Below are 13835 nucleotides of genomic sequence, written 5' to 3' on the forward strand. Positions count from 1 at the left end.
ACAGCTATGCTTATGATGGGAAAACATCCTGGAAAGATAGGCTTGTGCCCTATGTGCATTCTGATGTTAGTGATATTATACCAATTTTTATATAATTAAGATGTTGGTGGCAGCACTTATATTGTGTTCTGCTTCTTATAAATCTTCTACATTCCAATTCTTTCACTTCACCCAGTCCTCGGATCACTGGCCATGATTTCTGTTGTAAGGGTAAATCCTTGGCCTGCAGGGCCCTATGGAGCCCCAGCAGAGTCATCCTTGCATGCATATGTCACAAAATATCTGCTGTCACTGACTGCGATGGTTGTGCACAGGTAGCCCAGAGGCATTGAATGATGATGTCATAGCACCAGCGTGCACGTGGGACAGTGCTATGTTCAAAGTGCGTCCTCCCCGACCAGAGGTTCAGGGAAGCTGCACTGAGAAGTAAAAAAGTAATTATATATAGGGTTGGTTCAACTCCAAGATCGGCAGTTCATGTGTTCGACGAACACACGAACTGCCAGGCTGTCATGGTGTTCGGCAGGGCAGGTCGGGTTGAAGACTTTGCCCAATCAGTGCATAGAGAACAGTGGGAGCCATGACTGGGCAAAGTCATTATGATTCTGCCCAAGCATGGCTCACCCCGTAACAACTGTTACAGTTACAGTTGTTACCGGCATCTGTTAAAATGCCATTCTGCTTCAGCAACGGGACGGCACTCGTCTGGGTTTTTTAAAATTATTATTTCTATTTATTTTTTATTGTTTTATTTTTTATTTTGCTGAGTTGTCGTCGTCGTGGACAACACTGAACATCGTGATTGACGTTGGATTACATCAGTGGATACATTTTTTAATTTTTTTTTTAAATGAAAGACTTGTCAAAAACATGTCTTTTGTTTTTTTTTCCAAATAGGATTTTTTTCAAAAGTCTTAAAGTCTTATAATAAAGTCTTATTTACAATTTTATTTAACCCTTTAGTGAATGGGTAGAGGTACAAGTACCCCATACTCATTCTCAAGGTCGGAGGCGGCACCTGGGCGCCCCTTTATTAAAGGGGTACGCTGATGTGAATAAGCCTTCTGCTCACCCCCCCACAACCAGGGCTTGTGGGAAAAGGCCCTTGTCCTCATCAGCATGGGGACAATGTGCTTTTCCAGGGGCTCGCTCGTCTCCACCCTTTCCTGCCCTGTCAGACCTATGCTCAGATCAAGGGTCTGCTATGGAATTTTAGGGGGGACCCCATTCCCCCCCCCTTATTTTTGGGGGTGGAGTTCCTCCTTAAAATCCCTGCCAGACCTTAAGGGCCTGGTATGACTTTAAGGGGGAACCCAACACACCTTTTTTTTTTACACGGTATCCCTCCTCAATATTCTTACCAGACCTTAAGGGTCTGGTATGACTTTTGGGGGGAACCCCACACTTTTTTTAAAAAAATGTGGTCCCTCCAAACATTCCTACCAGACCTGAAGGGTCTGGTATTGTTTGGGAGGGGGAACTGCACACTTAAAAAAAATAAAAATGTAATTTGTTTTTCTTTAGAAATGTCAGTTTTGCTGCAGCAGGTTCTATACATTGTACAGATGTGCCACTTTACAGTCAGGTTAGGCACAATATTTAAAGGAATTTTTCAATTTTATTGTTACCCTTTACCCTTTACCCTTTTAAAAAAATGTATTTTATTGATTACTATCCCCCAGGGCAGTACCCGGATCCCCATACACTTTTTATGGCCAATAACTTGCATATAAGTTCTCTTAAAGGGGACAATTGTTTTTGAAAGCTCTACCCCCATAGACTTGCATTGAGTTAAATTTTGAATTCAAACTTTTTGGATGTTCTAAAGTTCGAATTCGAACCGAACTCGGGCCTGTTCGGCCCATCACCAATTCTATATATTCAAATCAATATAAAATTAGTATGCTGCTTACAGTCAAGCAAAATAAAAAAAATCTTCTCACTTCCTGTCCTAGTGAAAATACACAAAATGTGAATGGAAATCTCCCAAGGGGAGTTTTGGATAACAGGGAAATTGTTAGAACATATGTCAGGTATTGTTGTCTTTCATACTAAGAATATTTTCCCTCCATCCTTATTCCAGACACAAGTCAGAGGAAATCTTCCTAAGGTAACCATTGAAAGTGGTGTCCCCAATAAAAACTGTCCAGTGACAACTTCCAGCTTCTGTACCACAAATAATTGTTATTAGGACAGTAAGTGAAAGTTAAGCTCCACAAGGGGTCAATGACAAGATCATACATCTGACCGGGGTCCTGACACTTCAATACTCCTTTCCTCGAATGGTGTTCCAGTTATATGACAGATACCAGTTCAATTAAATTGGTTTCCCAAGGTTTAATTTTTTTAAAACTCAGTATCAGCACGGTGGCTCATTGGTTAGCACTTCTAAGAGATTCCAGGTTTAGCCAGGTCTCTATCTGCTTGGAGTTTGCATGTTCCCATTGTGCTTGCGTGGGTTTCCTCTAACACTCCAAAGACATGCTAGTAGGTTGATTGGCTCTACTATGTCTGCTTATCCGCTAGTGACCACAGATTGTAAGGTCCTTGAGAGCAGGGATAGATGTGTATAAATAGTATGTAAAGTGCAGCATAAATAACTATACTACTAATACTACTACTACTACAACTAATAATAATAATAATAACGATAATATCAGGACCCTAGCCAATGGTAACTTCTGAAGTCTAAGGTAGGTTACTGTCCAGCATTCCTTTACAGTAAAGGTGCCCATACACCTTACGAATATCGGCCGATATTCGTATGCAATCACGTTTTAATCCGATACTCGTAAGGTTGATGGGCAGTGTACAATTTCAAATACTGTACAATTGATTGACTTTTGACTAACCAGCAGGTTAGAAAACTTCGGTCGATCGTACAATTTTCGCAAGGTTGCCGGCATTTCCGTATGTCAAAATTCGTACGATTTACACTGCTCACGCGCAAACGAAAATACGTGCGGTCGATTACTGCATTTTTTCTAGGTGTTTTTTTTTCACTACAGGCTGATTGAACCTTGCTGATTGAACCGAAAATCGTTCGACAGTTCGATCATCGTACAAAAAGTTTCGTCCGATGATCGCAAGGTGGATGGGCACACAGAAGGGAATTTATCAAAACTGGAGCAGACAAAAACTGGAGCAGCTGTGCATGGCAACCAATCAGCTTCTCTCCTTCATTTTCAAATCATAACTGGTTGCCATGCACAGCTGCTCCAGTTTTTGTCTGCTCCAGTTTTGATAAATTCCCCCACAATCTTTACCTTCTGAGAACTTGTACAGATCAGTTATTTCATGAGGTCCATTTCCTCCTATTTCCTTTGTTAATATTTTCTGTCCCACGTGTGTTTTATCGATATACTCAACCACTTTTGATCCATCTTTCATTGCCTTAGAATAAACAACGTCACTGTTTACCTGTAACAATACAACAGAATTTTATTGTTTACCCAATATATTTCATTTTATACTCAGTTTCCTTAATATGACATAGATCAATGCTTTTTTTAAGAAAATATAAAATTATTTCTTAGTTTATAAAAAAAAATATACACATTGAGATGTTTGTCATTACATACAATGAGTGCAATTGGTTGTAGTATCCTTCAGAGACCTTATTGAAAGTTAGTCTGTTGTGTTTTCGAAGAAAAAGGGGTAGCCACAGATGGGCCAAAGGGCACTTGAATGTTACTCAGGAGGGCCTTAAAGTTCACCTAACCCTAGCTTTAACTTCTATTACTATGAAATACAGTTTTATTATTTTTTTATCCGCTTTACATCTCAGTGCTGCTGATCTCCTCCAGCCTCTTTCTGCTCAAGCACTGACTGCACATCATTGCTCTGGACTAGCTTTCTGAAAATGACAACAGTAGAGCATATCTGAACAATGTGCATCAACATGGCTGTTTATAGTTACCGGCAAAAGAGCATGTGACAAAGGATCAACACAATGAGGAGGCATTTGTCACTGCATAACAGAAAGCACCTGAACAAGGACCTTAATTGCTGCAGCACCAGGTATTACTTTAAAGAAGATGCAGAGTGAAAAGAAAAAACTTCTGAAATTACATTAAAATGTTAAAGCTTATATGTGATTTTAGTGATTAGGTTTAGCTATCATTTAAGTTGCACAAGTTCCCCCTCCTTTCTTTCCAGGTGAGAATATAAGGTGTACCTCTCTTAGGAAGTGTTGAATAGTATCAGACGCGTGCGACAATGTTTCAGAATAGAAACATGTAGCTTAATGTTTCTATTCTGGAACATTAAGCAAAAAAGCCAGCAAACATCGGGATTTCCTAATCCTGATCTGTACCAGCTGTCACACAGTGAAAGCAAGTGTGATAAATACCGTAATGCTATCACTGTCAGACACCCGATTCCTAAAAGGGATCGGGTGTCTGTAAAAGCTTAACTCTTTCATTAATGGGGCATCCATTATTGAACTGTAACCGCTGATTCTCAGTAGCTACCAGCATTACAGAGCCCCAATTAGCTACAGTGTATGTGGTCAGTCATTTGGGCACTTAGCGACAGGGACCTACAGTGTACAACTCCCGTCACTAAGGAGTTAAAAAGGGTATAGACTACAGAGAGAGAGAGAGAATCCTGCCCCTGTACAAAGTGTTAGTAAGACCTCATCTGAAATATGCAGTTCAGCTTTGGACATCACTTCACAAAAAGGATGTTATGAAACTGGAGAAAGTGCAGAGAAGGACAACTAAACTGATAAGAGACATGGAGGAGCTCAGCTATGAGGAAATATTATCTGAATTAAATTTGTTCTCTCTTGAGAAGAGACGATTAAGGGGGGATATGATCACCATGTATAAATACATAAATGGTCCATATAGTGAGTTTGGTGCCAAATTATTCACTTTAAGGTCACTGCAAAGGACAGGGGGCACTCTTAGTGACAGTGAAAGGTTAAAAGAGGTTTAACCTTTGCCTATAAAAAAGGATTTTACACAGTTAGAGCTGTTAACATGTGGAATAGGCTCCCCCAGGAACTAGTTCTAGCTAGCTCAGTTAACTGTTTTAAGAAATATCTGGATGCATTCCTAAATGCACAGAATATTACTAGAAATAAACTTCTTACAAGTAAAATAAACACCAGAGATTGTTGATCCAGGGAATATCTGATTGCCTCTTGGGATCAGGAAGGAATTCTTTCCTCTGTTGGAGCAAATTAAACCATGCTTTATAGGGTTTTTTTGCCTTCTTCTGGATCAATGGTGGCTAACAGTGGGCATAGCATTCTGTTTTAGGTTTTTCTTCTTTGTTTTTATTTTTTTTTAATTTTAGCTCAATAGGTTGAACTCAATGGACTTGTGTCTTTTTTCAGCCCGGCTTACTATGTAACTACGTGGTAAGGGTTCAGGAAAGGGAAAGGCTGACAGGGTTATTCAAAAAAGGATAAAGAGTTTGGAGAAGGCAGGAGAAGTGAACAATCAAGGCCAAAATAGCAGATTTGGAAAAATTCTCCAATTCGGCTCACTTTCCAGTTCAGCTATGTTGTCCTAGATTGTTCACTTCTCCTGCCTTCTCCAAACTCTTCACCCTTTTGTGAATAACCCTTTAAGTGTTAGAGCAGGGACACTTTAGTAGTTAGTGAAACACTGGGCAACTACAGTATTCACACATGTTAGAATTGGGAGAAGGAGAAGTCAATGCTTTCTTTTTATGTTCCCTGATTTTGGAAACCTATTGAGTGCTCATGAGCATAAATGTATCTAAGTACCAGCACTATTAACAGCTTTAGTTTGACTAAACGTAGGTAGGTTGGTTTCTATGAAGTGGAATAGAGCACATGTGAAGGTCAGATCACAGTTTCTGAATGATCACCCAGTGCACTTGTAAACCAAAATATATTTCATATTCTCTAATGGTTACATTAGTCAAAACACAAAACAAAAGTACAATTTAAATCATATCTAAACCCAAGAACACAAATCTAATATATTCCAGATTATCAGCCCTTAGATATGGTGGCTGCATTAGTTATCTTTTTTACCTTTATTTTCACTTGGTGATCCTGCCAGTAACACACTTCCTGTCCTAGAGTGACAACTCTCACTCACTGTACTGTACCTATGAAAAATAAGTGCTGTGTTAGAAGAGCCAGGCTTGCTGCAGCCGCCACTCTGCCTATCTCTCCCATTGCCGTAGCAGCTGCCGCTTTGTCTGACACACCCACCCTGATTGGCCAATCTGTAGTCAATCTACAGATTGGTTATGGTGCCGAAGGTCTCTATTGGAGTATCACAAGCACAGGGCTCTGGGCTTGTGATAGCATTCAGCATCCTGGCTCCCAACCTGTACTCTTATGCTGTCTGATCCGATCACCCTCTTATTGACCTATGCTTTGGATAATGACTTTTCTCTTGGATTGTCACCTGCCCTGACCCCTGCTTTCGAAAATGACTTATTTCTTGGATTGCCGCCTGCACTGACCCCTGCTTTGGATAATTACTTCTCTTTTGGATTACTGCCTGTCCTGACCACTGCTTTGGATAATGACGTCTCTCTTAGATTGCTGCCTGCCCTGACCCCTGCTTGGATAAGAATACTTTTTTGGTTTGCTGCCTGTTGTGACCCCCTGCCGGGACACAAACTCTGACATCTCTTAAGGTACGCATTTATTCTTTTTTGTGAGTTACTGGGTGACGTCTTTGTCCTGCGAATAAAGCTCACACCTCAAGCACTGGGGGAATCTGAGTACCAGTGGGCATTCTATGCCTTAAGGGAAAGGTGAATGCTACAGGTGAAGCTGTGCATACACTTGGCTATTTTCACAGAACTAGAAACTAACTGGTATCCCTCACATATTGTCACTTTAGGACAGAAAGTGTTTTAGAACTACAGAACATGTCCCATATGCTTATCTCCTTAACATAGAGGAAGGTGTTCTGTAGTCCAAAGAGAACCGAGGGCAATGCTGATAACAGTCAGCACAGGCAGAGAGCACAGTTATAAGCCCACATTTCGGGCAGGGCCAACCGTTTTTTTTTTTTTTTTTACTTATCAAAGAGATAACACAAAATGCTTTCAATGTTATATTTCACAGACTAAAAAGGGAGCAAATAAATAATCCTCATTTTTGAGGTATACATTAAAAAAATTATATCTCACTGTAACTTTATTGTTTACTTTAAAATAAACACAATTTTTTGAACTGGCAAATTTCTGCCGTCAGTATATTAAAAATGATAAAAAAATATTGTGTGACTAATTTACACTTTAGTCAGTCGCAGTTAAATGCTGGAAAACGAAAATTTCACACTACACGATACAGCCTTTGAAATATTGTTGCTTTTATAAAAAAAACCATTACAGAAGCAAATTATATGAAACAAGACTGAATAAAACAAAACACTTATCAAGAAGCTGTTATTATTTGACTGTAGTGGATTTATTTTACAAAATTGAATTTATGATGAGATTGAAGGAAAACATACCTCAGAGAAAAGGAAAGGCGTATCAAACTGAAAGCAGACGTGCCCATGTTTAATGGCTTGAACAGATGCAGGGCCACATCTAAACATACCTAGAGATGATCAATAATATAAATTAGAAAACAAATCCCATAGCATCCTCTTTTCTTTCTCTGTTGTATAGCGTCTTTGTAGTAATGTTGTTTTCTACTGTTTTCACACAGATAGCTGCTATGTGACCTTGTCTGCTTTCTCCGTATGTTCAGGTAGGTGTATTATAAAAAAATGTTATAGCATGCTAGTCATTAGAAGGCCAAATGACCTTTCACTCTTTTGTCAGGTGGCTGCTGTCAGTTCTACTGTTTAGCATAAATATGCTTTAAACTCTGAGCTTAACTGCTGATTGTGTGAAAGTGAGAATTTGCACGTCACAGAGTGGTTTCAACAGCAAATTGCTCATGACATTTGTTCAAAGCAATCTAATTACTAATGTGCTTTGAATCGATATATCCTGTGTGCTCATTGACATGTTGGTGCTTATGATTCATGAATTGATTATTGGACAGACTGACTGATCAATTGATAGTGTTATGTTTTCTAAGATCGCTAGTTCAGTTACCAAACTGTAAGAAAGTAACACTAAAGCACAAACTAGAATTCCTAGAGAGAATATTAGTATTAAGTTTAGTATTAGTTTTAACTTCAGTTCTACTTTAAAGTGACATTAAACTTAGGAGGTAAATCTTAAAAATGCATTCAAAAACCTTAACGTTTAACAAAAATGTAGCGTATTTGTGCATCACTTAGCTGTAACATCCTACTTGTGTTCTCCATGGTCCCTGTGTCAGTGTTGTAAAGTAGCCACCACACCAAGCTCACTCCAGTGATGGACTACAATTTCAATACAAATTAGTAAACTAAACATGAGATTGTAGTTCATCATGGGAGTGAGCTTGGAGCGGGGTCTACTCTACAACACACACAGGGACCATGGGGAACAAAAGTAGCCCCCCTCCAGAAGGAAGGTCAGTGCCAACATGAATTCCAAGATGATTTGAGGATCTACAGCTGAGTGATACACAAATAAGATACATTTTTGTTAATAGTTAAGGTACTTGAATACATTTTTAAGATTTAACTCCTGAGTTTAGTGTCACTTTAAGATGGCCATAGACAGTCAGATGTGACTCTACCATCATTCTTTAAAAAAATTAAAATAAATAAGTCTATTAAAAGGAATGCTCATAATGCCTGAGGCCCCATTCACATGTAGCGACATACCTTTGCAGCGGCCGGGATAGCGCGACTTTCGGGGCGACGTACCAGCGCCGATCCAGCGATGGTAGCGCAACCTTCTCCGTCGGGCTCCATAGAAAAAAAGCAAAATCGCGCAAAATCCGCCGAAAAAAGGGTCCTGTAGAAGCGACTTGCGACCGCGACGAGCGATGCGCGACATGGAGCTAAGACAGCTCCATTGAGTATCATTAGACGGCGACTTCTCGCGATATCGCGCGGCAAAAATGCGCGATATCGCGGCAGAAATCGCGCGATAAGTCGCTACATGTGAACGGGGCCTGAGAGTTCATTCATATGTACTGCATTGGATATTATTATTATACAGGATTTATATAGCGCCAATAGTTTGCACAGCGCTTTACAATATAAGGAAGACATTACAGTCACAATACAATTTAAGACAAGATGGTAAGGAGGGCCCTGCCCGTGAGGGCTTACGATCTAAAAGGGAGGGGCAAGTGATACATGAGGAGGTAGCTGCGCGGGGATGATTGTTTGAGAAAGTGATTGTTCAGTGGTTAGGGTGAGGTGGGATAGGCTTCCCTGAAGAGATGAGTCTTAAGGGATCGCCTAAAGGCAGTCAGTGTGGGAGATAGACGGACAGGTTGGGGTAGAGAGTTCCATAGGATGGGAGACACTCTAGTGAAGTCCTGGAGGCGAGCATTGGAGGAGTTGATGACGGAGCTGGAAAGCAGGAGGTCTTGTGAAGAGCGGAGTGGACGTTTAGGGTAATACTTTGAGACCAGGTTGGAGATATAGCCAGGGCCAGAGTTGTGGATGGCTTTGTATGCGGTTGTTAATATTTTGAATTTTATCCTTTGGGCTATAGGAAGCCAGTGCAGGGATTGACAGAGGGGGGTTGCAGACACTGAGCGGTTGGTTAGGTGGATGAGACTAGCAGCTGCATTCATGATAGACTGAAGGGGGGATAGCCTGTGTAGAGGTAGGCCAATGAGGAGGGAGTTGCAGTAGTCAAGACGAGAGATAACAAGGGAGTGGATGAGTAATTTTGCGGTTTCTTTGGTGAGGAAGGGGCATATTTTGGAGATGTTACAAAGGTGAAGGCGGCAGAATTTGGATAGTGATTGGATGTTGGGAAGAAAGGTGAGGTCCGAGTCAAGGATGACACCTAGGACCTTGGCATGGGGGGAGGGCTGGATAGTTGTGTTAACAATCTCAAGGGAAAAGTTGGGTGAAGGTGCACGGGCAGGAGGAAATATCAAGAGCTCAGTTTTTGAAAGGTTGAGTTTTAAGAAGTGTTGCCAGCTTTATTTTGAAGGAACAATAGCAATCAGCCAATCCTTAACTCTATTGTCATCTGTCAAACCTTTTTTTTTTAGCCTAAATTGAATAATGAGTGATCCATAGCTTGGGCTCAGTACTTCAGCAATGGGCAAACCAATCATCAATATTTTTTAAATTAAATTATTTCATCATTTTTACAAAATTAAAGTAATGAAAAGTAATTCCCAATGGTCGCTATTAGTTACTGGCAATAGAGGTTGTCTGTTCCTTTAAAGCCGAACTCCAGGCAAACAACTAAATGCACAGATGATATACAAATAATAAAAATTCATTTTACCTGCTGAAGGATTTGTATTTATGTCCACTGAGCTTTATACAGCCCTATCACACAGTATTGCTCTGTTATGCAGGCAGGAGACCATTTTTTTTGTTGCTGCTGCAGTTATATAACACTTACAGGTCTTGCCCCTCACCCAGTCTGTGTCTGAACAATACATGGAGAAGCAACACACTGATGAGGTCATCTCTCAGTTGCTCTGTTCTCTCCTAAATCTGCAATATCCTTACCAACATATGATCACTACAGCATAACATATTTGCTTCTTGTGCTGCTTCTCCCTTTACCAATCGCAGCTCCGCCGTACAGGGTTTGCAAGAGGCTAACACTAAGTCAAATTCTGGTGCTCACACTGGTAAGCATTACAAAATACATTTAGGGGTCTATTCAAGAAGCTGCCGAAGGATCTGGCCGTAGCTTCGGCCGATCCTTTGGCTAGCTTCGGCCCCAGGACCCCTTCGGTTCATATTAAACACAGAATCTCAATAATTTGTGTTTTTTATATATCTGTCTGGAGTTCAGTTTTAAGAAAAGTAAGCTGCACCTCTGAACTGTATTTTTAATTTTATAAACTTCAACTAAAATGAGAATTTTTACAGATTTGCAACTAAGACACAATTAAGAAAATTATTAAATACACACAAAGCCAACAATTACCTTATAGTAGCATTTGTGTAGTACTATAGGGATATTTTGCTTATCTATTTTTAATTAAGTTTTATTTTGCTTTTGAGTTACACTCCAATAACTATCCTTGTAGGAACTTAAAATATTAACTATCCTGCTTTAGTCAGAGAGTAGTTATGAGGCTTTTAGATTGTATATGTGCTTCTCAACTAGTTATGTACAATGTATATGTTTTTATGTCTTATATAAAAAAAGGGGTAAACAGCATTTTTTACAGTGATATAAATTTAGGTAAGAATTAGTATATAGGGCATAGTACCTGTATATTATGTTCATCAACGTGAGTGTATGTATCTTCCATTTATATTAGTATACTTCTCATGCAGTCTGGATGCTTTTTGACATTTACCTGAAGGACTGATAAATCTGAGGGTATATTGGGCTAGGTACAGCTCCTATTTCGCTGCTCAGCCTGGGTTATTTTTAATAAAAGAACTGTACTGCTACACCTGATCTTTACCCCAATTATCTTAGTTGTCAGTTGCCTTAATTTCTGTGCATTACCAATTTACTGAGCTTAGATCAAACAACAAAGCTAACCTGTTCTGCAGTTTGTTATGAAAGATGTTTGCAGGAATATATGTTCTCATAGGCATAAAAGCTGATATTACTCTAGTTAATAATCCAAATACAAAAACTATAGATAAAATATCCTGGGGGTAAGGCTCTGTTCACATCTATGTGATGCATGAGTGCATGCAATACTGCACATGGTCCCACATCACATAAAAAATGTGATGTTAGGTGCAACACAATGCTATTATTCCTTAATGGGAATAATACGCACTTAGCCATCATACCTGCCTTGTATTGCACCACATCGCACAGTAACCTATTACCATTGTATGGGGTGCGATTCAATTTGAAAAAAAAGGTGTATGCACTTCTTTCAGTGTGGTTTAGATGTGGTAGGCAGCTGGTTCAAATAAATGGGCTGCCTACCACAAGCACAACCTGCAGCACCTCTGCAATGTGAGCAAGGGCTAGCTATTTTTTATTTATGTTAAAATTTTCCATAAAGTATCCTTTATTACACTTGTATTTTATATATAGATCTACTTACTCTTCCTCTGCTGGCTATCTGGATATCTGACAGTATAATCAGCCTCCATGCTAAGCAACTGCTGTGATAAAATAAAGTACGTGTAGAGGGTTTATTGTCATACTGTCTGATCAATCTTGCATTGACCATATAGACATCAAGGGGAATTCATCAAAACTGGAGCAGACAGAATCTGGAGCAGTTGCCCATGGCAGACAATCAGCTTCTCTTTAATTTTCAAAGTATAACTGAACAGACTGAAGAGAGAAGCTGATTGGTTGACATGGGCAACTGTACAGATTCTGTCTGCTCCAGTTTAGATAATATCCATTCCTCCCATTGCAATATCTAACACATCCTTAAAAGATTCTAGTTACACCAAGAAACCTACAGAACACCTTTAACCATTACTGCTTGGTTTATAATCTTTTGATTCCCATACAGCTAAATTAGAGAAAATAAATAGGTTTCCACATGTTTTATCATTCTTTTTATCTATCATGTTTTATCATTCTTTTTTATCTTTTAATTAAATTGCTACATAATGATAAGTGTGTAAGTGTGTAGTAAACTCAATGGCAATATGGTATACATAACATTTTTGGATAATTCAGCTATCAACCACATTCCTAACTGCAATACATATGGAAACAACTAAATTTCATAGCAGATAAACACATAGAAAGAAAGAACATACCATCACTAGTCTCCTGTGGTGTGGCATCCACTGCTTGCCATCCTCCAAAACCAACTGGAAGATCTGGTCGGGTCATCCAAGCCTCATTCCAGCAATGATAATTCCTTGATAGATCAAATATGCATTTTAAAATACCATTCTTAGCAGTATTCAGTTCACTTAAAAGACTTCCAGCACTGCAGGAATTATGTTTATCGAAAAATTAAAGGGCCTAAAGTAACAACAGTGCCACTTTACAGGCACCTTGTGGTGTCTTCAAGTACTATGTTAGTCTTCAGTTAGAGGCCCTGTAACCTTTAAAGCCCCTTGTATCTTATGCCCTAAGCTGTATGCAGGGCCTCACATTGTCTCCAAGACCCTACCACCCTGAAGCTCTGTCTGTGCTGTTAGACAGTCTGAAGTCAAAGCTTCAGAGGGCAGCACAGACTCTGAAGTTTAAAAGTGGAATGAAAGGGGGCAGGGCAAGAGAAACTAAGGCCTTTTGGACAAGCTGGGCCTAAGATCCAAGGAGCAAAGGGATTGGTTTGAAGACCAATACAAATACTCGCAATCACTACAAGATGCCTGGATTTCAGCACTGTTACACTCTTTGAAATGATTTAGGCAGTTCAGGTTCACTTTAAAGGAAAATACTTTCAAGTATCCATAATCCTTTCATTTTGTTTTCTTTTACAGAGAGTATTATTGCCAAAATGGAAGCACACCACAATATGGTAAAACATAACTGAGAGATTATCAAATAGTACAGAACATTAATAACAATAACAATCGTAATACCTGAGTGCAAGTCAAAGGTGCAATGGTAGAGTGCATATAAAACAAACAGCCAAATACTGTAGAGCCATTAGATAAAAAGATAAATGCACTGAGGTGTGGGCGGTGTGCTTGTGGTAATAAGAACAAAATCAACTGCAGTCAAAAGTCCCTCTCACAAAAATAAGTAGAGGGGAAGGCAGAAATAGGAAAAGAGGAAGTAAGAGAAAAAGAAAAGAATGGAGGTAAAAAAGGAGTGAAGAAAAGGAAAAAAAGGGGGGTGAAGGAAAGAAAAAGGGGAGAAAAGGCAGAGAACTGGGGGGGGGGGCGGGGTATGATAAAATA

The 13835-nt window shown here is 39.5% G+C and overlaps 1 protein-coding gene across 1 annotated transcript in view; it reads right to left on the bottom strand.

Annotated features, from left to right (window-relative positions):
* Positions 1–13835, bottom strand: part of F13A1 (coagulation factor XIII A chain) — a 111892-nt gene that overhangs the window by 40108 nt on the left and 57949 nt on the right. Inside the window, exons 8-10 of the mRNA XM_018562557.1 lie at positions 12738–12841; positions 7458–7546; positions 3267–3420 (exon numbers count right to left, since the gene is read on the bottom strand). Of these exons, the coding sequence (XP_018418059.1) occupies positions 3267–3420; positions 7458–7546; positions 12738–12841 (347 nt within the window). The remainder of the gene's footprint in view (positions 1–3266; positions 3421–7457; positions 7547–12737; positions 12842–13835) is intronic.

The sequence above is a fragment of the Nanorana parkeri genome, unplaced genomic scaffold, assembly GCF_000935625.1.
Source record: "Nanorana parkeri isolate BGI_ZX_2015 unplaced genomic scaffold, ASM93562v1 scaffold584, whole genome shotgun sequence".
Classification (NCBI taxonomy): domain Eukaryota; kingdom Metazoa; phylum Chordata; class Amphibia; order Anura; family Dicroglossidae; genus Nanorana; species Nanorana parkeri.